The 26,140-nt window shown below is 40.8% G+C and overlaps 1 protein-coding gene across 1 annotated transcript in view; it reads right to left on the reverse strand.

Annotated features, from left to right (window-relative positions):
- Nucleotides 1-8,367: 8,367 nt before the first annotated feature.
- The window catches only part of TSPAN5 (tetraspanin 5), a 79,713-nt gene continuing 61,940 nt past the window's right edge, over nucleotides 8,368-26,140 (reverse strand). Inside the window, exons 3-8 of the mRNA XM_054383004.1 lie at nucleotides 16,873-17,019; nucleotides 14,323-14,493; nucleotides 12,356-12,481; nucleotides 9,294-9,341; nucleotides 9,051-9,167; nucleotides 8,368-8,496 (exon numbers count right to left, since the gene is read on the reverse strand). Of these exons, the coding sequence (XP_054238979.1) occupies nucleotides 8,431-8,496; nucleotides 9,051-9,167; nucleotides 9,294-9,341; nucleotides 12,356-12,481; nucleotides 14,323-14,493; nucleotides 16,873-17,019 (675 nt within the window). The 3' untranslated portion in view covers nucleotides 8,368-8,430. The remainder of the gene's footprint in view (nucleotides 8,497-9,050; nucleotides 9,168-9,293; nucleotides 9,342-12,355; nucleotides 12,482-14,322; nucleotides 14,494-16,872; nucleotides 17,020-26,140) is intronic.

The following is a 26,140-nucleotide window of genomic DNA, read 5'->3' on the forward strand; positions in this document are numbered from 1 at the left end:
GGGGTTAATGCAAGGGCTAACTTGCCTGCTCCCCAACACAAAAGCAAAGGAAAGAGTAACCCACACAACTCAGGGTTGAGATAAAGAGATGAAAGTTTAATATAAGATATCACAATGCATAATTACCTTAGCTAATAATCTAATTCATCTAATAATGCAATGCATAATTACCAAAAAACCTATTTGCAGAAGCAACACAGTGAAATACAGGGAAAAAAAAAAAAAACCAAAAAACCAGCATAAAACAGAAAGCCAAAGCCAGCAGCTACCTGACTCCCACCCATCTTGCCTGCATGCCTGCAGAAAAAAGCCTAGACCCAAGAACCTGGAACCCAAAATCAGCAACCAGAACAGGAAGGCTCCCATGTTGCAGTCTGAAGTTCAAGCTCCATAATACTTTGTTCCAGTTAGCACTTTCGTTTTTGAAGCTGGTATGGCTGCAGTGTGGTATGGGTAACAGCAGCAGAGTTTCAACTCAACCTATGACAACTGTACAACAGTCTCTTATTTAAAAAAAAAAAAAAAAAAAAAAAAAATCAAAACACATTTGCTAGTAGTGGTCTGACAAAGCCACTGACAGTGCAGAGCTGTAAACACAGACCAGGATGTTGTGACATCAGGGGATTCTCCAAAACACAGAACCTCTGCACCACTTAATGTAAGTAACATGTTCACAATCAGAGTTCACAGTGACCCACATGACCCCAAGTGTTCCCTGGCAAGGAAATAATTTGCATTGATTTTTAAAAGATTTCAAAACACATTTGAAAAGATGTTATCAATGACTTACCTGGTTCTAGGAGGAGACTGTTCCTTCTGACATAAGTATAAACTAATTGCTCCCAACATGATCCTGACAAAGTTGTGACACCAGCAAAATTCCCATTCCAACCACATGCCTGTCTTAACTGGACCTCAGGTTGAGCATTAGCCATGTCCTTACCACCAAACACTTGTTAGGGATATCACTGTCACAGCAAGCACAAACATAGGCCAGCACCAATGTCCTACTTCCAGATGTTTTCCCTCGATGGAATATCAAGTGACTCATTTCTAGACAAGATCCACACTAAGCGCATGCACAGAAGGAAAGTCTGCCTGAGGGCAAATTGAAGAGGGTAGCTGAAGAGACTCCTTCTATCCATGTGCATGCTGTGCTGTTCTGAGGTATGCTGCAGCCAGCAGCTCATCTCTGCATAGCTGGTAAATCATTTATCCTCTGGGCCTTTCTAGTAAGAGAAACAGGACCTAAGGATGTGACCCTAATGTGTGTTTCACTACTCACTTGACAAAAGTCAACTGAATTGAACCTGTTGACAGAAGTGATTAGATGCTTAGCACAGCTGGGTACCTGCTGCTCAGACTGTCTTTATGAAGGTGAAGCCAGATTCGGGGCTTTTTCATTTGTCACAGCAAACCAAGCCAAAACTGGCACTGCTGTCACACTGCAGGCAGTGTCTCCCTGGTGAGCTACATTTGTCTGCATCTGCAGGACTTTTTCAAAACCCAGCATCACACCAGTCAGGAAGACAAAAAGCGTGTGTTTTTTTTCACATTTCACACTACAGAAACACAAGGAACAGTTTCTGCCTGGGTAAGGCATAAGCCCCAACAATACGTGCCACAGATCCAGAGGGATTCCAATGATCAAGTGAGACCATCAGACCCAGAAGTCATTTGTTCAAACACCACAGAAATGTTCCCCAGGCACAATGTCAAGAACAAGTCTGTTAAGATTCACAGACTGCAGGTATCCCCCCATCATGAACATAGCTTATCCATGTGTCTCACATCTGTTGCATGTTACAAAGATTTAGGCAATACCTTCAACTTCTTTTTGGCTGAATTTGTTCTTCCTTCCCTTGCCAAGGCCTTCACATCTGCATTCTTATTTTGCCAAGTCATTTCCCTACATTCAGATAACTGTATGTACCTGAAACATGCAAAAAGCATTGGACTTCAATTTGGATATAGAAACATGCTTTCAAATCAGTCACAGTGGTCTTCTGTGGACAAAATTGTAGGTCTGAGATACTGAACTGGATTAGCTTGCCTCTACAGGTTTTGCAGTGCTAAAAGATGGGCTTCTTCTTCCTCTGTCTATACAGAGAAGGTCATCGTTACCCATTTTTACCTGCACAATAAAATATGGCAGGTCTCACCACTTTTAAGGGCATCACAGAATCACAGAATTAACCAGGTTGGAAAAGACCTCCGAGATCATCAAGTCCAACCTGTCACCCAGCACCATCTGATCAACTAAACCATGGCACTAAGTACCTCATCCAGACTGTTTCTAAACACTTCCAGGGACGGTGACTCTACCACCTCCCCGCCCCAACCCATTTCAGTGGCCAATCTCTCTTTCTGGGAAGAATTTCTTCCTCACATCCAGCCTGAACCTCCCCTGGCACAGCTTGAGACTGTGTCCTCTTGTTCTGTCACCACTTTCCTGGGAGAAGAAACAGACCCCCACCTGGCTACAGCCTCCCTTCAGGTAGTTGTAGAGAGCAATAAGGTCTCCCCTGAGCCTCCTCTTCTCCAGACTAAACAACCCCAGCTCCCTCAGCTGCTCCTCACAGAGCTTGTGCTCCAGACCCCTCACAAGCCTTATTGCCCTTCTCAGGCCACATTCAAGCATCTCAACATCGTTCTTAAACTGAGGGGCCCAGAACTGGACACAGTACTCAAGGTGTAGCATAACCAGTGTCATGTTGCACTTAGAAAAGTGAAATTCCCACTTCCCTTTACAGAAGTTTAATTAACATCGTGACAAACCCTTCTAGTGCTGCTCCCTGCAAAGCAGCAACTCCTGAACACCTCAGGCTCACTAGAATTATTATGGGGAGAGCTCCAGCAGTTGTACTAACCAGCAGCCACAGCAGCCCGAGGAACATCACCGACCTGTCAGGAAGAAGCAGAGCATGTTCATTAGACTTCAACAACAGTTGACAGCAGATACGGGATCTCTTCACATGGGGACGTGCTCTTCATGTATTAGCTTTTTATTCATTTAAGGGCAGCTGCTGGCAGTGTGATAATGCATTCTGTGACTTAATTAGGACACAATATTCATTGCATACGAGAGGCTTGGGGATTTTTTTCCCCGGCTAGTTAGAGGGAGGGCAGGCAGGAGTCTTCTCCTGGAGGAATCTTGCAGGAATGTATCTTTGTACCATTAAGGTGCAGTGCTGCATCAAGAGTACGCATTTACAACGTCATATTTCACGCAGTTTTATTTATAAAATTGTCATTATCTAACAAATTGCATATAAAATGATTTACTTCAAGTAAATACAGAATACTGCACAACTATTAAAACTATTGTATTGTCCATCATAAGTGTATTAAAACATTCCTAAAAAAATGCCTCTATTAAAAACCAAAAACCCAAGAACACAAGTAGCATGATCAAGACCACTTTCAATAGCTTAAAATGAAATTAACAGGAAGTTGTGTTGACTTCCTAAGTAGACTCCAGTTACATCCATTGAGCTCAGCATGTGATACAATACCACAGTCTAATGCTAAAGATGACAAGTAATAACATTATGCACCTGTTCTATGCTTTTCTCCTAGACAAAAGGTAACCAGCCCAAAAAAAAAAAAAAAATCAGAGAAATAAAGCTCGAGTCAAACTCTACTGGGCATGCAGTTCTGTTATAGCAATACTTTCAATCAGTAAGTGTAGCTGGCTTTTACAATCAATTTTACAACCCATTTTAAAAAAGGAACACAAGAGAATACATTCGTATAAAAAGGAATGATACACAAAGGGGAAATATCAACACCTTGCTGTACACCCCAGGATGAACCCCAGAGAGAAAGAGAGACTCAGTTGGAACTGATGTGGAATATACAGATCAGAGATGGGGCTGAGTCACAAAACCCAAATCCCAGGCTCCTCAGAGCTCAGGGCAGTTTTGGGTCCATCTCGACCATGTACACAGCATGAACATGAACACGAACACACATACAGATGGAGCTTTTCATTAACACATTTATATTGCTGAAACAGAAAAGACCACTAGCAGTGCTGCCTGCTGCACACTAGCAGTCACAACACTTACTGTTATACTGCATGTTAAAGGAGATGGATTTTTATTTAAGTGGCAAAATTTGGTAACTAATAGGGTAGTTTTATTTTGTTTGCTTCAGACAGTTTCATAACCAGTAACAGATACCTGAAAAAGCTTCTGAGAGAAGACAAAAATGGGAGGAACTAGAGAACCTTCAGTGGTGCTCAACACCTGTTGAGATCTAATCGCCTTCCCAGGTACTTGCAGAACTGCCATTTCAATGCACCCAGAAGGCACACACAGCAAGAAAGAAAACAGAAGCAAACTTTCACATGAGTTTCTCCTGAAACCAACATTGTTCATCAGGGCATCTCTAAGGTAGTAAAACCAGATTAACATCCAGAACAGTTCTTATAGCACCATGGTGAGTCCTGCTGCAAGTGATGGCAACTTCCCATAACTGATAGGGGCTGCTGACTCCGACCCTCCCTGTCTGGCAGGCTAATGCTGTTCCAGCGCTAAGCAGCGGAGGGAAAAGACAAGGGAGGTCCTGCTACCAACCCGAGGCCGGGTGGGTGGCCGTGGTTTTGCCTCCTGCCGCAGGTGCCTGCTGCAGACGGCTGGGTAGGCACTAGAGGGCAGGCGAGGAAAGCACTCCTGCTTCCCCTCCTGCAGAGGCGAAGCCGAAGCCACTCCAGCACTGCACTCTCAGGGTGGGACACCTTCCCTTATCTATTACAAACACTTCTAGGGTGAGAAAAGCAGTCATGTGCAAGAATCATGCATGCTACTATTTACAATTCAAACACTATTTACACACCAGAACTACAATTAGCATCTCCCTCTCAAAGGGGAGAGAAGGTGGCTTTAAGGACAGAGGACACTTGAGCAAGCACCTCCACAGCTCCAAACTCTAAGGGACACATCCAAATTATGGGTTTTGAAGCCGAAGGATTCTACTTCTACTGAAACAGACACACGGAGACAAAACAAACATTTGTCCATTCAGCTATTAATAAAAAAACCCCAAGCAAACAAAAAAATAAAACAAATCACAGAGGTCAAAGAAGAGAAAGGCCTGTGAATACAGTGAATATGGAGAATGTTGAGATGTCAGAATTGCCCTTTGGCAGGCCTCAGTGGGGAATCTGGAAATGGCTTCAAATTCAGGGCTACCATTAAAAAGCCACCACACTTCTCATTAGCAATGCCACCATCCCACATGAATCACCCAAACAGAGCTATTTCACACTCCGCAAGGGCCATAGCCTGACAACGAATCTCTGAACAACTACTGCACATGAAAAATAACTAGACTGACCTCTGAACTCACACCTAACCCCATGACCACACTGGGCAGACTAGAAATTGCCAACTGCTACTGCCTACCACATCTTATTGCTTTAGAAAGTGAGCCCCTGTAGCCAGCAGTTGTGCTCTAGTTACAGCTCAGCTGAAGTTTTCAAAGTTTTCTGGAAGAAAGCTTGGTTGCATTTGGCAGGCTCTGATAATAATAGATTGATCTCCAAGACCTCCCATATGCTTTCTAAAGAAGACACCTAAGCTGTCGAGTAGCTGCTGACAGGGCATTTCTAGGACATCTTACCCAATCTGGAGACAAAAATGTGCAATACAGACAGCTAATCCTGAACATTCAGTATGCATCCACCCAGCAACTACAAAAATGAGGAAAACAAGAGCATCTCTTGGAAGTGGCGAAAGGGTGTGGGAAGAGCAGCATCTGCAGCAATAAAGACAAGCTCTACAAAAGTAGGTAATTTAGTGGTTTTTCTAAGAACAGTCAGTCATTCTGGGACTCAGAAGAAGTGCTGCACCTTTGCCTGTACACATGCAAAAAGTGAGAACAAGATTTGCTCACCTCACAGCATCTACCTTCCTATCAGTCTGACACTGGCAACAGCATGTCCAGCAGACTGGAACTCAAAGAACAGAGTGAAAAGACAGAAGGCAATACAGTACAACTGCAGAAATTCAAGTAGAGGAATGAGATTGTGTTCAGAAACCCACAGCAGCAACAGCAGTATTCAAGATCAGTGGCAATAAGGAATGTTTCTGTAATGCGGGCTCTCTCTTTTTCTGCAGACCAAAGCACCAGGTCACAACGACAGCTCCTGGGTGGAACAGTTGCTTCCTCAGTCATGCTTCCCTGACTTCTCCCCACATCACTTTGTCTCACTGGTGCTGATGATCTGTCTGTCCTGTTGCTATCAGATAAAATGGTGTGTCCCTTTGGGGGAAACAAACACCAGTAGCTCCTCAGGAGTGGCTAAGAAAAACATAACACTGTAGTGAGATGGAACCAAGTTTATTAAGGACAGTAAGTTATAACTGCTTTCAAAGGCTTTAAAAAAAAAAAAATTACTCTGAGTCATGGCTGGCCTTTAACAGCAGATACCAAAGGATATGGAGGCTGCCTGATTCAGAGCCTGTCAGTGGGAGTTATCCAGAAGAGGATGAGGTAATGCTCAAAGACAGGAGGACAACAGGACAGTCTGAGGCAGCTGTGCAGCACCGGTGTGCCTACCACCAGCCTTCAGAGGAGAAAAACAAACAAACAAACCATGGCCAGCTAAAGCACAGAAAGGCAAAATGTGCAAGGGTTTATATATGCTCATAAGAGGCAAAGGACCTTAACAGGTCATCAGACCAGCTTTCTATCCATTTCCCAGAAGAAGGCAGCTTTGAAAGCAATGCATTCATCTTTCCTAGTCCATATCATTTTAAGAAACTCATCTGAGAAAGATGCTAGGATCTCAGAAAGAGATGCTACACACCCTCTGCCACTGTCTGACCAAAGCAGGAGCCAAGAGCTCGTAGCTTTCAGGACTGGTCCTGCAGATACTGAGAAAGGTCACATGACAAGCTATATTTATACAAAGTGCATAAAACTACCCAAGCCATGGTCAGGTTTGTAAGTTCACTATTATTAGTGAAGAAGAATTAATCAAAAATTCTAAGCTGGATGGAATCTGATTTAATTCTTCTTCCACTATTTGTGCTTTATTCCAAATTCTGCTCTCTTTTGTTCAGGTCAAAAGAGTCCATCTCGACTGATCCCAACACACACTTCTATTTTAAAACTTTTATTCCGTTGCTTCAAGAAAGCTTTGTGTTGCATGTAGAGCAACAAAGGGAGATGCATCTTTGTAGTAAGGATTTGTTCACTGGGGGTAAGCATTTACTCTGGAAAGTGTTCTCTCCAACTCTGAAGGGAATGGGACACGATCTTTCCATAATCACATGCATTTACCAATAAATAAGTTTGGATTAGACTGTATTAAAATGTATGCACAGATTTAAAGCACGGGAGTGTCACAGATTCTTACTCCACAGCTCATGCAAGTAAAAAGAATTAAAAGAAAACAAGAAAGAACAAAGCTTTAGGTAGGAATGGACCAAGAAGAATTATCTTAAAAGAAGTTTTGCACAAGTATACCAAAGCATTAATATTAGTGAGATCCCTAAATACGTTAGGTTACACTAAATTCCAGAGAAACAAAAGATTTAGCCACATCAGATATATGTTTTGATATTTTAAGTTAATATATAATTCATTCTTTGAATAATATTACTCACTTGGACCCAACATCCACACTGCTTTCATACATTTATACAGTTACACTCCATCCTTGCCTTAAGAGACTGATGTCCTAAGGTATGGCAGCGACCAAAGGCTCTACAACCCTTGTTTGTCAAATATAAAACTCCTTTCCCTTCAACACAAGGGTGGACAAGGAAGAAAGATGTTGGTAAAATACAGCAGCTCTCCCTGTGAGCTTGCTGATTCCAACCTCAAAGCAATGCAGGGAGATGGCTGAAAGCTTGCATAAAAAAAAAAAAATCCCTTGTTTTAAAAACAATTTCTTTTACTGTACAACAGATGCATAGAAAGTTGCCTCCTGCTTGATGGGTTTAGGCCTGTAGCTATATTTAGCTATGAAAATAAAGGAGATTGTTCTTGAGTGATGAGGAGAGAAAGACCATCTCAGGAATATTTGGCAGCTATTGAAGAGCTCATGACACGAAGAATAAACAGCATATCCACAGACTACAACGATGCAACTTTGTCCCATTGAATACACCAAGTTAAAAAAGTGTCCACTTGTTACTCAGGATCAAGAATACAGTAGAGATTCACAGCTCAACAGCTTTCAAACAGGTGGTTTAAAAGAAAACAGTCAGTGAGCAGCAGATTAAGTAGCCCACTCTTCTCTCCCCTTTCCCAAAGAAACACGAGTTCACTGCAATATCACAAACTTAGACTTGAGACTGCTTGGGAGAGAAGGCTTCCCTGTCACCCACGTCCATACAGCTTGGTGTCAGAGTGACACACTGGAGGTTTCAGAGGGTTTCATTTATCCAGTGTCTTCTTGTGGTTACTTCAGCAGTTTTACCAGCTGGCTCTGACAGCTTCAATGTCACTAACCAAATTCTGGGCTAAGCATATCCCAAATATCTGGAAGAGACAAGAGTTTATTCACCCGGAGCATCACACAACTCTTTTCACATAGGCAAACTCCTTAGGTTAGACAGAAATTTGGCAAGAAACGAAACAGAAAGCTAGAAATCAAATTAAGTGTTGGAAGAAGGAATAACATGGAAAAAATCCTATAATCCCAGGACTTTTATAGTACCACTGGGTTCCAAGGAAATTGAACAGTTCTTGCTTCACAATTGAACAGACTTGCTTCACAAAAGCAACTATAAAAGCTTTTCACTGCTCATTTAAGCACTACCAGAAACAGTAGCTCTCTACAGGCTTAAAAACCTCTATTTCATCTTTATCCAACACTCTGTTACTTTTGAACTGTAGATAGTTGAAAAGACACAGAAAACAAACAAAATCCCTACAGATAAAAAAATAAATATTCCCCTCACTAAAACCTACAAAGTTTGTATTTCTTAGTGCAACTGACACTGCATTTCTAGATCCTACACACAGTTCCCCCCCTCATGCAGCCTATTTATCTGCTGTTCTGTGTGACTAATGACAGAGAGCACAATGTTTACCTGCAGTAATGCTATCCCAATGAATATACCAGCAACTATGGTAAGATTGTCCTGCAACCATTTCTCAAACTGAGGGACACAGCCTTTAGTGTAGATAACAATCTGCTGATCAACTTCCTGCCAAGAAGAAGAGGGAAGAAAACAGATACAATTACATTTGATTTATCCCTTCAGTAGAAGAACCTGCTCTTGCAAGAGATTTGGATCCTTAAGATACCACATTAAATAAACAAGACAGCTTACTGGTTTTTGCCTTGCATCGTAGCCACACTGAGTATTAATAACATCTTCCTAGGAGAAAGAGAGACAGAAGAGAGGCAGTCAGTCAAGTGTCACCCAAACACCCTTGCCCAGCTCCCCAGCTTTGTCCTGTATATGATAACAATCCCCCTAACTTTGGTTACTATATTGCTTTTAAAAAACCCTTCCTTTTCCATTCACTATTTTTAATTGTTTGAAAGAAACAAAAGCAGTGTCACAAAACATCATCTGCCCTCAGGACAGCAAATTGGGAAAACTGGTCTTCCACCTGGGTGAACCCCACGTTTCATAGGCAAACATCCAGGGATTAGGGAACATCTATTTTAGAGTGAAAGAACCTTCTGCTGAAAAGGTTTTGTCTATACTGCAAACCATGCCAAGACTACTGTTAACATTTCCAGGGGTCAGTCTGTGCAGTATGAAGAGGCAAGAAGGGGCAATTTTGTTGCAGAAGGTGCAAGTTCCCACCAAGGATATCTCTAGAAATATACACAATATAATACCTAGAGTTCCTTTATAAAAGGTAGGGAGGAAAAAGAAGAAACAGAAATGTGTTCTTACTGCCTAGCCTTTCTTACAGCAGCTTTATAGCAATGGGAAAGGAGGGTTCCTTTGTGCTGCCTCTGCTTTAGTACTCCAGGAGCACAGGTAATAAAATAAGCTACGGCAGAATTTGGAAGCTGAAGATGCATTTATTCTGTATACTGAGTTATTTCAAGGCAATAAAATGAAGCAACTACTTCTGGTGTCAGCCACAATGGCAGCAAAATATTAAGTTACTGGCTCATATCGTAACAGTGAGCAGGAGGAGGAACTTACTCAAGGAAGTGAGAAAACCAGCTTATCCTTGCCAGGTGTACTGAACACCACAATTTAATCAAATTGTGGAAAGTGAGAAAGGCAGTAAGCAGAGAAATAGATTTTTAAAAACAGCAATACAAAGATATCTCCTGTCAGCAGTTAAAGCTCCTCCAAAGGCTTAATCACTTTGCAAAAAGTGCATCAACAGGTCGTATCCTGTCATTTGCCCAAATTGGATTCCTTCAACAGGCCTTTAAGATTTGAGCAATTTGCATCTTTAACTGAGATGAATGTTTCAGTTCCAGGATCTAAAAATAACAGTGCCATGTACTTCAAGGCTGTGAAAGTAGAAAAGATTCCGACAGAAGGATTTTAAGCTTTCTTCTAGGTGCTGAATGCCTGCTTGCTTTATCAGCACTGTCTCATGCCTTTAGTCTTGGAATTTGTCAACTGAAAGAAAGCAATAAGAATTACATAGAAATAAATCAACTTTTCTAGGCCTTGCCTATAAAGGAATTTGGAACATTTCAACCTGCTAAACTGTGGCAAAGTGAACTATAGGAGTTCAAATTAATTTTAAAGACTTAAATTTTGGCCTACCTTAAACTTACTGCTTCCTGGTTCAAGCCACACTAAAAGCTTAACAGTAAGTCCTGTTCAAAGCATCCAGTCAATCCAACACTGCATCCTAATTCCAAAAGGAACAACTTTGCTTTCCCACAGAATAAATCTGTGTTTATCACTCTGAGCCACTCACAGTTTGGTTACTATTATATCCATTACATGCATATTTCTAAAAATAATATTTTTAGAAATATTATTTTCAGTCTTTATTTTAAAGGCTTTCCTACAACAAATAGGAATTAGACTCATCTTGACATTTCTGGTTGCTGCATGAACCCTAAAAAACTGCATAACCATAAACACACAGAGAGATAACTTTAGCATGGATTATGTATTTATAGGATTACCTTGTACTGCTGTCACTGGTTTGGTTTTATAACATCAGTATTTTTAAAACTGGGTTGTGATGACCTCCCTGCGTGGGTAGGTGGGTAGACAGGCAAACAGTACGGGGAATCCTAAGCATAATATAACACTTGAGCCTAATTTACATTTTAATATTTCATTAAAACATTTTTCAGCACCGTTTGTGAGAAAGGTTCAAAGTACTGTGAAACCGTGTTCAGGGGGAGCGGAAGGCAGCTTGTGCAAGTGGCAGGAAGGAGGGAGAGAGCAGCACTGTGACTGGATGCCAGGAGCAGTGATTGCTGGTATATTAGCAAGGCAGGAAGCACCTGAGGTGCCTGTGGCAACTTGCCTAACTTTAGTCCATGCTACAGACTCATACATTCAGGGAACCGTAAGTCACTCCAGGTGGAGAAAAAGCCACAGCTGAACTGCTAGATGATGCAAGCACTCACAGGCTGATTCTTTTAAGCTCCATGAAAGTCATATGTATGCAGTGTTAGCCATGTAAGTTTCCAGGCATATCTATCCCTGTTCCAAGCCTTTCACTCTCAGTGAACTGCTTCCTTACACTTTACCCTTCATTCCTGATCACGTCCGTACTAGTAACGCATGGCTCCAACATTTTCTGCGTGATGATCCAGAACTGTAACTATTTAAAAAGACATGAAAATTTACCAAACAGCTGCTCCCTCAAACGACTCCTCAATTTTCAGTCTGATCTCAGGTGCCAGGAAGTTGAAGGGAATAAAACAGTGCATAAAGATGTCCATACCTAACTCAAGATTCTAATGAAAACATATGCCATTTCTTCAGGGCACAAACCATCATTCACTACTGTCCCCAGCACAAAATGGGTCACACTGGCCGCAGCCTCTGGACACTGCATTAAATAATGAGTAGTACCTGCTTCAGAGCATCTGATCTTAGAGCTGTTGTTCTTTCAGGCAGTGACAATATTAAATTGAAAGCTCATATCCTTCAACTCATTAAGAGCTTCTGCTTTTTTATCCTTGCTAAAATTAATATGCATGTTCAGCCAAGCCAATGGTTCTGTCATTCTAATGAAAAGCATCAAAAAACATAAAATGAAGACCTAAGTTGGCTCAGGATTTTTGCTGACTGCAGAAAAGTTAGAGCTGCAAGTGTGAAAAAATACAGGTTGGTGCAAAGGTAATGATGATGCACAATTTCCAGGGGGGAAAAAAAAAAAAAGAAAATCATCTAGAATAACTTAAAATTGGAATAGCAGAGTCATCCTAGCTCCTACTTACAGCAGGGTCTTTTGTGCAACAAGAGAATGGCACACCACAGCGCTCTCGGCTTGCATTGGAGTCTGTGCAGTTGAAGTAAATATTGAGGTTCCAGTCATCAGCTCCAAAAGCCCCACAGCACTGCCACTAGAACAGAGAAAGGAGAGCCTCCTGACTTTTAGAACAAACAAATGTCAGCATCAGTAATGTGTATCACTTTACCAGTTTCCCTCCAGCTTTCAAATCAAAAATCTGAAATTCCCCTTGGTTTCATTGAAGCTGGTGTGGTATGATGGTTGTGTTGTTTGGGGTGGATCGTTTTGTTTTGGGGTTGTTTGTTGTTGTGTGGTGGTTTTTTGTGGGGTTTTGTTTGGTTGTTTGGGGGGGGTGGCTTTTGGTTGTTTTGTTGTTTTGGTTTGTTTTTTTTTTTTTTAAAAAAAGGACTATTCCAAACCTGCAAGTTGTTCTGAAATTATCACGTGATTAAAGTTACATTCACACCCTGCAACACTGCTCTCTGCAGAGAAAGCCATGGAACAGACTGCTAAGCCTACACAACACCACCAAGCTGCAACAGGCCTGCAAGATGAAGCCCCAGAGAGAACAGAGCCAAGAACACAAATTTCTATCCAGTCTAACCTGCCCTGGGTTTTGAATAAAACTACTCAGCTCCGGCGGCTACACTGCTACAGCTACTCCTTTTGCCAGCTTGAGGGAATCTTTGTCAACTTAAAAATAAATTTTAAAACCCCCTACCTTTTTACAAGTGTCAGAACACAATTCTCTCTCTATAAATGTAGCACAGATCCATTTGTAATACCTGATTATGTTGCCTTCAAGTATTGTTTCTACTAGCTTAAAAAGTAGCTTGCTCTCCAGGCTCTGCTGTCCCTAACTTATCTGCTAACATTGCTAATCCAGTCAGAAAAGCAAGTTTCATGTAGTGCCTGCAAAACTGGACTGAAGCCTTTCATTTACATGCAAGCAGACCACTGCTTTCAGACTGTGGTGACCTCTGATCTTCCCTCAGCTGAACAAGATTCTAACCACTGGAAGGATCCACATCTGTAACTTACTTGTCATTCTTCCTCCAAGGCATATAGAAGCAAATGAAACACTGAATGAAATGATTGTAATTGCAGACTATACAAAAACTAGCAAACGTGATTTCAGCCAACACTCAACCATGTCATAGCTACACAGAGCCAAATTGTAAGAGGAGTTCATCAAAAAAGGCCTGAATTGAGTACTGGAGCAAGAAGGTACTCGCAAAATAACTCGTGTGCCCAAATCAATGCTAGACTGCTTTTCACACACTGTAAAACAACAGAGCTGGACTTGTACAAGTGTGTACCCTTCACCCTTTCCCTCCCAAGTGCAGATGTAGCCTTGTTTAGAGACTTCCTATGAGAACTTTGAGCTACCCATTTGATTAGGCTAATTGCATTCAGTCTACTTACAAAGAAGTAACATTATAGTTTCACTGCCACTGCAGTGTGGTGCAGCACCTCTAATGTTGATACAGCTACAGCAACATCCATCTCAGAATGAAATTAATCTTAGAAAAGGAGATGTGATCGCTTCTACAAAAAACACTTTGAACATCCCTCCCCCTGCCAAGAGCCCTGAAGTATCTTCATACACAGATGCAGTATGCTCCAAAAAGCTGAAAGCAGGACACTGCTGCTTTGCTTAACTTGGAGATCTGACATGCTAAGTCTTCAGGAATACGTCACCCCAGCTCTACACCTTGTTTTAGTCATACATCAATGAATAACCCACTTGTCACAGGTGCTGTGTGTTTGTAGAAGTTGTGTAAAGAGAAATATGCATGCATATATATATACACACACACAGACAAAAGTATTATATGCTATTATATTTCTGTTGTTCCTGGAAGAAACCAAACAGATGGGAAGTAAAAAAAGTAGAGTAGATTTTTCTTTAAAGTACACTCTAGAAAAAGAAATAAACATAGTCCAACTTACATATTCCTGTGTGAAGTCTATGAGGTTTTGCAAATCAATGTCATCTCGGTATGCTCTGATGTTGTTGTTTATAAAGAAATACAGCTGGTCCTTTATCCAGTCTTTGAAAACAAATGCTAGAACACCAGCAGTGAGCTCCAGGAAGAAAATAATTCCAAGAAACACAGAAAACTGGGGGGAGTGAAGAAAAAAGAAAAAAAAAATTAAAATTATACTGTTTGGTGACCTTATTTCTCAAGGCTCACAGTTATGTCCAGTGTTAGGACTTCATCTGTTTCAGTGCAAGTGCAAGCTATTCCAGCTCACAGGAAATTTTAAATTAAAAATACACCATTTCATTTGGGCTGTACAAGAATCTGAGTTCTATTCGAACAAATAATAAAAATGGGAACAAATTCAAACTTCGAACATCCCTTTAAATAAAAAATTGTATTTAAGAAAGACAAAGAAGTGTCAGAGTGTGTTCACAGAAGAGCAATGAGGTTTGTGAAAAGCCTGGAGCACATGGCCTATGAGGAACACCTGAGAGAGCTGGGGTTGTTCAGTCTAGAGAAGAGGAGGCTGAGGGGAGACCTCATCACTCTTCACGACTACCTTAAGGGATGCTGGAGTGAGGAGGCAGGCAACCTCTTCTTCCTTGTGGCAACCAACAGGATTAGAAGAAATGGTTTCAAGCTGTGCCACGGGAGGTTTACACTGGATATTCGGAAATACTTCTTCACAGAGAGGGGTTCTCAAACCCTGGAATGGTCTGCCCAGGGTGGTGGTGGAGCCACCAGCCCTGAAGGTGTTTAAGCACTGTGTGGACTTGGCACTCAGGGACATGGTTTAGTGGTGACCTTGCAGTGCTGGGTCAAAGATTGCACTGAATGATCTTGAAGGTCTCTTACAACCATAGATATTCTGAGATTAGGATTCTCAAAAACATCCATGAGAATTCACTAAATTTCAAGAGAGATGACTACTCACTACCTGTAGGGCCCTCTGAAAATTCACACTTCTGTGTAGGCACTTACACTTTCAAACAACAAACAGGCAATAGTGCCAGGGAAATGCTATATAAGTGACTTTTTCTTTAGACACTTTCCTTGGTAAAGCTTTGCCTAAGCAGACAAAGCAAAAATTGGTAACAGCAGAAATTAATTAGTGACTAAGTCAGAGCAGAATGTCTACTGAATGACTCACATCCACATTAAAACCAAATGAGGCCACTATGATTAATGCAAAGGCAATGGATGCCAAAAGCATTACTAATGATCTGCCACTTTATCTAAGCATCTCCACTGAGCCTACACTGCTATTAAAACACACAGGGGTCCTCATATACTGGAATTCCATCCCTTTTGCAAACATGCCTTTGAGTTTCAGTTTAATAAGCTCTCTGTTTGTTTGGATGCATTTAAAAAATTCTCCTACAGTTACTGCATAAGAAGCTATTTCTGGTACAGCAGATGGGCTCATTTTAGGCTAACTAAGGGAAGCAAGGAAGAAAAAGTGTAACAATAGCTCCATCTTCCCTCCTCCTCCTCCCCCCCCTTTTTTTTAAGCAAGACAAGGGCAAGCTAGAACTATCCCAAGCTGCTTGAATGCCTCAAGAATTGTAACTCTCAGCTGCCTCCTCCTCTTACACAACATGTTTGTGGGAGCTAAGTATGTCACTTGAAGAAAGTTGCTTCACTATAAGCCTTTTCATGTATGCATTAATAGTTAATACCTATGAAGACACAACTACTACTCCAGGCTGTGTTCTCCTCAGGTAGTTAGGGTGGTTGAGAAAAGAACCTTGGATTTTAATTATAAATCTTAAATTTATCTGAAATGGACATGATATTGTGATCCTCATCTTCAAAGCTCATAAGAGGAAGCCTTTCAAAAATCAGAACCATGCTACTTAGCTGAAGAAATTTTTAGTACTAAGGTATATTTTTATATCAGCAGCTGCTTCCTCAACCAGCAGTCCAGCCTAGAGTTCAAGACGAGAGTTCAAGTATTTTCTTTACTCGCCCTGGGCACATTTTCCTCTCTTGCTGACAGTAATTAACAAAGCCTATTCAGATTAACTAAATGGTACAGAATTGAGGATATCAGCGAGCAGCACCTCATAACAGCTCTACCTTCTTTGTACCATGTGAGACGCTTGCACATCAGAAATCACAGGTATGAGATTGAGCAGTGTATCTACACTCCCTGTGTTTCATAGGCAGCTTGTATGCACTCAAAGTACAACACGCAGAGTCTCAACAATTTCCTCTTTTTGTGACAGGAAAGCAAAATGTTAGGTTAAATCCATATGGAAAGCAATAGTTCCATGAGCTCCATGTTATAATTCTTACCATAAGAAAAAAAATTAAAACCCAAATTAAAAAAACAAATCAGTAAGCACCAGAGACTGAAGAACAGTAAAGCATTAACATTTAGCAGAAGCAATTCACAGACTATTACTCTCACAGCAGATAACAGGTTTTACAATCTTTATACAGTTCAGCAGGAACAGAGAACATGACTTATGCCAAGTAACTAATTAATGCCACAGTTGCAAAGGCTACTTACAAATTTGAGAAGAAAGGTATTTTCTCTCAAAGCTCCAATGCATCCTGCAAATCCCAAAATGAACATAACTCCTCCCACCACTAGGAAGAGCCAAACTGGATCAAAGCCTCCCAGGTCCGTGATTGAGGAGATATTGGACAACACTCCCTTGGAAAGAAAAAATGCCAAGAGATAATTATGTTCATCTTTCTGTTGTACAAATTCTGATTGCATTTTTCTTTTTTTAAAAGGTAGAAGACTACAGCAAATAAATGTTCTGCAGTACAGCAAGAAAATACAATTAAGAAAATCTTTGCACTCAAAAAGAGATAAAAAGGGCCATTATATACAATATTTCTGAATCAACATGTAGAATGAACAACAATAATATGCGCTTCTGGAGTCCTCTGTGAGAAATCCACAGGACATTTTGCTGCTTCTGTAGCTATGAGAATTAGTCTGCCAAAAAAAAAAAATCAGAATAGATATTTGAACTAAATTTAATTCAATCTTTTATTTCCCATGCTGAGATACATTTTAGCTATCATATACTTTGTTTATGTAAGCATACAGTTAGAAATCTTATGAGAGAGAGCAGTCAATAGCAAGAACATTGCCTTGAATTTAGCATTTATATTCACTATTTACAAGAATTGACAGAAAATACAAGTGACTCTCTTGGTTGAGCTATCTTCACAGAAACATTCAGGTTGGAAAAGACTCTCAGGATCACCAAGTCCAACCCACAACCTTAGTCTACAAGGTTTACCCCTAAACCATATCCCCAAGCACCACCTTTAAACACATTCAGGGTTGGTGACTCAACCACCTTCCTGGACAGCACATGACTCCTCTTTCCCTGAAAAAATTCTTCCTAATGTCCAGTCTAAACCTATCTAGTCATAGCTTGTAGCTATTCCCTCTTGTTCTGTCACTAATTACCTCTGAGAAGAGACCAGCACCAGCCCCTCCACAATGTCGTTTCAGGTAGTTGTAGACAGCAGTGAGGTCTCCCTTCAGCCTCCTCCTCTTCAAATTAAGCAGCCCCAGCAACAAGATATTTTATACCAATTTTGACAACCTTGATACCTGGCCAATTCAACTTCAGGCATCTCCAGTGTCAAAAAATTATTATATGAATAATCAATGGGGTGGGGGGGAGGGATAAAAACAATGTTAAGTCTCTTAGCAGGACATAAGGCAGTTGAAGGACTTGCCTTGGGAGATGGTTTACACTAACTTAGGTTAGACCTATCACATAGTAAAGAACATATGCTATGTTTTAGATATGACAGTCAGCAGTCTGCTTGCAATGCCGTTACCCTCTTAGAAGTAGAGCTTGAGTTGTGACGCCAGTAATCCTGAGGGGAGCTATTTTAACACATTTTAACCAGAGTTTGGCTGATGTTGAACAGATGGGTCATATCAAGAAGCCAGTACAAAGTCTTCCTTATTCCTGTGAGTTTGCACAGAAGTAGTTAGTTTCCTAAAACCTTTTGGAAGCAAAACAGCTGAGGCATCAGTATTTCTCCATTCACCTCCCCAGTGCTGTAGGTCAATGCAAAGCATGCTGCTGTAGCAGATATTTCTCCATGTATTTCTTCAAAGAATCCTGAATACAGGCCAAGCACTTGAGACTACTGCTTTTTCTACTAACTCTCGAATGACATTGCGGCTTGAAAAGCAGCAACACAGATCTTACTTGTAGAATTTTTAAGTTCTTAATCCTGTTCCTTTTTCCTGTTCATATCCCCTTTGTTTCTCTGAGACATTCCCATAAAAGTAATAATTTTGAAAGAAGTTATCAGAACTTCATTTCCCCTACTGTGGGTTTAGACTTGGGATTTTCTGGTTTTATGTACTCGATTTGGAGCACTCAGAACACACAGTCAACTAACCAGTATCTTTTAATACAGTAGTGTGTATAGTCTGCAACTACTTCCAGTTTCCCAAGCAAAACTGAATTGATTTTTTAAGAACTCCCCGCATTCATCACTTGCCTCCTACATTCCATAGAGTACCAGCCTCATTGTCATTCATTAAAAAGAGAAAAATAGACACAAGGCATGATATAAGACAAGGTTGCTCAGAGCTAGTATAGCTATCAAAGCAGACCAGTTGGCACATCCCTTTTTTGAACCAACTAGTTATGAGATGCTACGAGCCAGGATGAAATGAACACTTTCCTATCATTAACACTTGAATCAACTTGTGCATAAGCTTTCCACTACTTTTGCTTCATTACATATGTCTTTGGTTTCTTTTCTATGACAAAACTTTCTGGCTAAAAATGACATGCAAAACAAACAGCATAATCCAATAACACAAAAACCTTTGAAGAAGTCATGGCCTTGGCAATACACAAGTCAGGAAACATGAGCTCTACCCCAAGGGAAAAAGGCTGCTAAGATTACTTCTTCACAAAGTTTCTAAGTCCTTTCTATGTTTCCTTTCTGTGCCTATATAGCTAGCATAACATGAGAAGAAATTCTGCCTTAAAGCAAACACTACTTCTCATTTCTTTCAACATTTGCTGATTTTGGAATTAATGGACTGTAGTGCGGTGCAGGGAGAAAACAAGTCAGTGGAGAAAAAATGTTGCCTTTGTATTACAATTATTTTACTTAAAACAAAAACCAAGAAGGATGAACAGTCATTTAAGTCTTTCTTCATAAGACACTTTATCTTCCTTTAAAAAAAGAACAAAACACACCCAAACAACACAAACACACCACGCCACTAAACCAACACAACCAAAGCAACCCAACACAACCAAACCAAAGATACCCACTCCAAACACACTCCAAATTACTATGTTTAATCAAGTTCTTTCCATATGAAAGTAGGAAAATTCAAATGCAAGAAGAGATCCAAACGCAACTCAGCTTGCATTTGTGGACAGTGCTCTTGGAGAAGCTCACCAAAATCAAGAAATGTTGTTAGTGAGAAGAAATACCTCACTTGACATTTTGTCCCAAAGTAGATGACAATAGAATTTAGTGAATTGATTCTAAATTACTTTTCTGATCATGTCCTTTTCCACCTGACCTGATTCTTCTAGCATTGCCAGGCTCTTAGCACCCTAACATGCAACATACTGGCCAGCCACTAAACAAAAGTCAGTCCTGCAACTTCTGGTGTCCTCCAGACTCCAACTCCTCAGGATAACTATGATCTGACATGTACTGAAATAAAAGATCACAAGCTTTATCTGCCATTATTTACTGTCCTTGGAAAACACCTTTACACTCATCTTTTGCTAGTCCACATATGGCAATCATAAGACTAGCTTGGACCAACCCCAAATAATACATCCTGTCAGCACAAAGCACGTACTGCAAAATTCATGCTTGTACCCTGCGTGCTCTCTGCCCACGAATCCTCAGTTATCAGTATTCTGGAGAGACAGCTCAGGATATCCACTCTTCAGAATGGCTTTGGCAATAAAACAATCGCTAGCAGCAGAAATGACAAATAGGCAACGCTCCATGGTTACAGCTACAGATGCACAGAAGTAGTCTGATAGAAGATTGTTACTTACTGCTGAAATACGGTTTTCCAGTCTTGTTTTTCTGGACACTTAAACTCTCTTAAGAGACAGCAGTGTAATACTTTAAAGATAAGCATATTTTGCTTCAAGCAATAGGGCAATGGCTGGGGAATATTATCTCAATTTAGTATTATCTCTCTACTGTTAAGAAGCAGTAAACGTGCAGTCCTACAGACACACACTTTTCCTATCCCCTGCAAGTTTCTATAATGTCTGCTCTACCACAATATTCAGTATTTTTTGGCTGTAATGGCTGCTCCTGGGCAAACTTTGGCAGAGATGTACAAACACCTGGTAGTGATCAATCCTGATTTCATCCCATCTTTAGCCAAAACCAGAAGGGAATGTTTCCAGAGGTGCTTGAGAAAAGCATCAATAATCTTGTACTTGAACACTGCATCCTCCAGAGACACGCTCTGAATTCTCAGGGTGACCAGTCAGTCATATATTCTGTTTGTCAAGTGATCTCTTGCATCAGCACTAGACCTAAACAAGCCACCTGCAAATTCTTTAAAGTCAGCCTTTCTACAAATGCAAAGTATTTTTCTCAGCAGCACTGCTGCAGTAGTCTACTCCAATCTTTACTCCTGAATAGTTGCAAGTACTACTGATGCTTCAGCATGCGAAAAGAGGGAATGATTCTTTTTTCCTAAACCCACATTCTCATTTTGGAAGGATGGTTATTTTACTAGGGTACACACATATCACTTCCTTGATAATTTAGGCATGTGTGCAACCTTTATTTGGTAGTATACACTTTGTGCAAAGCTGTAGCCTCTAACGTTTTTCTTCTCATGACAGTGTTAATCCAGGCCTCTGTTGTAGTCTCACAAGGACAGCCAGGAGGACATGTTCCCTGGCTCATCTCCAGTTCATCTCTTTGTTCTGTTCCCCCACCCTTAGTTGCCTGTTATTCATAACAGTGTCCTATGTTATTACTTAACCTTTTAATCCACAAGTAGAATTTTATTTGGAGTAGTGAAGCAACAAAAGCATCATCCATAACTGAACTAAAATCACTAATGGAAAAGTTATGAAAAAATTCTGTGAAATGTACCCTACTTCCATCATTAGGATAGAATGATGCAGGCATGGAACAGAACAATTCTTACCCCATCCCAAATTCAGGAGGGGTAGTAAAGCAGAACAGTTGGACCTGCTCTTTAAAAGGATGGGGAGAAGAGGCAGTGATGGCGATTTGTGTCATACCAAGAAATGTGAGATAACTAAGACAGGTCTGCCAGAAGCTCCTGCAGAACTGGAATCATCCCTTAAGGAGCACAGGCAGTAAACCAGTCTTTGAGAGATACCTGAATCCAGAGACAGATCCTCTGTTGCCATGCCATTTTCTTCCCACGGCCAGACCCCTCTATGATGATACAACCTGAATTTCACACACAGATCAAAGGAAATCAAGGAAAAGGAAAAATGCTAGTCTTGAAGACAGCAACCTGAGAAGGCCTCTTCTGATATTACAGCTGCACAATTGTTTTCTTTATCCCATCAACAGAGAATAAGGAAGTAACAGTCACTTAGAGGTGAGAATGCACCCCTCACCCCTTCTCCATCTTGTATTCTTTAAGATTGTTAGGACAATTTGTACTACATGCAGGGACAAGCTCCCAACTCCAGCTCCCCTTTGGTGTGCATCCACATAAACATTTCAGAAGTCCATTTAAAGGGGTCACACACAAGTCATGCTTCAGTTCACACCAGCAAACAGTATCAGAGCACACAGACTAGGTGAGTTACAAATGAAGATGTCCCCTGGAACATAACTTCTGCTCTAACCACTAGCAGGACTTTTTCTCAGACCATGAGATTACACCAGTATGAGGCTGAAGAAAACTTAAACCTTTCACAATCTGTAGAGTGTGCAAGTTGGACCAACACCCTTTCCTTTCCTATTTGTCCACACTACTTGCATTTAGCAGAACCCAAAAATGTTCATTTCCCCAGAACGTACATATGCCAACACAGACATCTTGGTTGGCACAGTGTCCCAGTGTTGCCACACCTACATGATCTGATTGTGTTCCTGGCCAAACAGAAGGGAGTCATAAGTGCATTAACAAACTAGCAAGATTTCCAGATCATCTGTGGTTATGGTCAGTGTAGAGAATCTACTGCCACATTCAAGATTCAGAAGTGTTCCTCAAAGTTTGGTAGATCATTGCTTCTCTTCAGAGCAGCTGATTTCACAGGCACAGTAGCATACTGAAGGGCAAGAGAGAACAGCTTCAAGGGAGAACACTCTAGGCAGCAGCAATTTTTTAAAAGCTGCTCCAGTAATGAAAATTCAGGAGTCAAAGACAGCTTAGGAGAATCATTATCTGAGGGAACAAAGAGGTGATATGCTTTGAACATACATGGAATTTAGTCCTTGAGAGTGTGTGTAAAAGAAAAGGACTCAGCACAGCAGTTCTATTATAAACAATACTCCAGAGGGCCATAAAAAAGTAAAAAGAACTCGTCAACAGCAGTAGGATGGGAGAAATCAGATTTATTTTTCCATTTCCACCAAGACTTGGTGGGGAGTAATAATTTAAAAAAAAAAAAAAAAAAAAAAAAAAAACAACCACCAGAAAAAACAATCTTCTGTGCTGCAGAATCCCACTACTGGGGGGGCAGAGGGGGGGAATTCAAAGAAAAAGGAGACAGTCATAAAAAAAAAATCAACAGTACAAGATCTTCTGAAACAGAAGATTAGCCTTTCACAAGCTCGTCTGCAGGACTTAAAATCATTGGCAAACATGACGATGAGGGTGATGGGAATTAAAAGTATTTCCAAATGCGTGACTAAAGCACAAAAATGTCTCTCTACTTTGTAAGTCATGAAATCCCAGTTTCTCCATGCCATGAGCCTGAATGAACATGGGGAACAGAACAATAATCATTGAAACACACCAAATTTTGTCTCTGTCAACAAGAAACTATGTGGGGGATGTTTGCAAATCTTATTTCCTTAATTTTTGTTGGTTTTGCATTTCCCACAACAAACAGCAGCAGCAGCACCACTTTATTTTTCAAGTACCTAGTAAAGAAGAACTAGTCTAGCTTCCTTGTCTTGACAAAGCAGAGTTCAGTATGTGAATAACTGGCAGAAATACATGCAAGATACAGATTTTCAGATAGGTCAGGGTGTTGGAATGCTAGTAAAATGATTTAAGAGTCTGTTTAGATAATGCATGTTATGGACTAAAATTCAATTAAATGTAACAGCAAATATTGGCATCCCTGTCTCTTCCCCAATCCTCCAAAACACACACCCAGTTCTGCCTCAGCAGCAAGACACATGCTTTTCCTTTAGCCCATGAGGACCCACAGGATATGAACACAATTTCTTTGTCAGCAACTGTTTTGCAGAGAACCACACGACAGACACGTATGTACAAAAATGATGAATTACTAATGTATCACTCACACTGGGATGGTAAAACAAATGAGAATTTTTTCCTAAAACAGCTGTAGTTCTTCATTTCAGGGCAAGGAGAGACAGACTTGGTCTGGCAAACTGTGATTGTTTCCATGCAGGAACTTAAGCCTGTCCCAGAACATCAAAGCAGGCCTAACTCACCTTATGTCAATCTGTTAAGTCTAGCTTAAGCTTGAGCTCTAGATGTCGATCTCCTGCTTGCTAATACTGTGCTGGCACACATACTGGTGCTCTAACTGTGCACAACTTGATTTCTAGCTACACTGATTTAACAAACAAAGCCTAGAAACTAAACTTATGCACATAATCAACCTCTTTCTCTTCTCCCTCTTCACTTCAGTCAATCTCAGACATAAACTAAGTGTAACCAACAAATTTTGCAAGGATCTGCAGACTTTTTTCAACTCTTGATTGCTACCTTTACTATCTCCTACTTAAGGTATACCCCAAAACCACAGCTCTTTCATTCCAAAACTCCCTCACCATGGATAGTCTTACAAGGTCTCAGAAGACAACAGCAATTTATCACTTAGGCTCACTCTCTTTAATATACATCTCCTGCAGGTGGTGAGAGAGCCAGCAAGCTTATTTTCCCAAGTACCTACTGACATCATACCATGAACACTCCCATGCCTTAAGACCGCATTTTCTGATATATCCAAGGAGGAAGAGGGAGATTTTGTACAAGTCTAGCTTATTTTTTAAAAAAGTCAGCAGAAGAAATTACTGAACTGGTTTAAAAAAGCCAGTCAGGCATAAACATTTTTCCCCTGCTGCTGAGCAAAGGTAGCATTGCTTGGGCTTAGTAGACTACTTAGTACAGACTCTTTATGTAAACAATGTTCAAGTCACTGTTGGGGGTGGAGGGGTGGAAATCATCTGCCACACATTAACTTTTTTGTGGTGCAAGCCCAAGTCTAGTGTGCCTGAAAACACTGTGAGATTGTGAGCAATATAGTGCATCCATGTATAGCTAGCTTTATTCATTCCCCAAGTCTATTGCCCCACCTCGCCCACCAGCTCTCTTTCAGGTTCATGTCTCAGAATGCTAATTGCCCAGTTTTTGTTTAGGGCTGGCTGACTGGCTGTCAAGCCAATTCTATTGCCTATTTGACAAATGAGCTCTTTTACCTCCCTGCAAAGGCTGTAAAGGAAGGTCACGAGACTGTATAGTGTGATTTTTTTTTCTTCTTTACAATAAAGATTAAAGGGGACAATTCAAGGCAACTTAGCAAAAAAATAAAAAAAAAAAAAAGAAACAAGCCAGCATACCCACAAACTTACCCCAAACTTTTTTAGCTGGCAGCAAATGAGACTTCAATAAAATATGGATTGTTTCTTTACGTTCTGCATTTCTAATGTGGCATAGCATGCTACCTACTTACCTTAAAAAGATACTGCAAAGCAGCAAAAGTATATATAAGTTGATGGCCAGGTTATAAAACAACACAGCCAAATATAAAGTTAGATTCAAGACAGAAGTAAATCAAAAATCTCCCTCACCACCAAATCAATTTACAGTAGTGTCCTCCTGAAAACCCAGTCTTTTCATTTAGGAAGCTGCACCAGACCTGGTGGGTGCAGGGCTCAGAAACACCATGACCTTAGTGGATACATCACTCCCTGGTTGAGCTGGCCAAGCTTCAGTACTGTCCCTGCACAAACTGCCATGCCACGTTGTGACTGACACACCACACTGCCTGCCTGCTCTCCAGTCCCCTGGTGTTTCCCTGCCAAAGCAAAACCTCAGGAAATCCCCTGTGTAGAGACATCTCTGATGCTGACCAGAATGGTTCTGAAGCAGCTACTATCAGCTACTGGTTGGTACTTCCAGTTACAGTGTGTTTAAACCCTGTCACCTGCCCCACAAGAGCTGCTGGCTCCTGCCACGTCTCTCCATGCCCCTGGCATTTCCCTACCAAAGGAAAACCTGTGCATGCTCAGAGTATTAAATAATGTGGTTTTATAACTTTGCTGAATAGAAAAAAAATCTCACCATCTCTTTCCAAGCCTATTCAAACCATCCAACATGTGGTACATAAATACACCTCTACACGTGGATATATACAGTGTGAGTTGGATAATATCTCGTTACTGTTTGTACTTATCTACATCCAAGGCACACACACAGAGCAATTAGAATCTCAGTTAACAACTCACTTCTGAACTAGCAAAATTTGTCCTGTGCTTTTATGTGTCAAAACTCCAGTGTTTCCAACGTGCCACTTGTTCTGCTGCAAGCACCAGTCATTATGCCTTAGGTGAACATCAATTTCTAACTCACTCAATGTTTTCCATTAAAG

Source organism: Indicator indicator, chromosome 8 (assembly GCF_027791375.1).
Source record: "Indicator indicator isolate 239-I01 chromosome 8, UM_Iind_1.1, whole genome shotgun sequence".
In the NCBI taxonomy this organism is placed as follows: Eukaryota; Metazoa; Chordata; class Aves; order Piciformes; family Indicatoridae; genus Indicator; species Indicator indicator.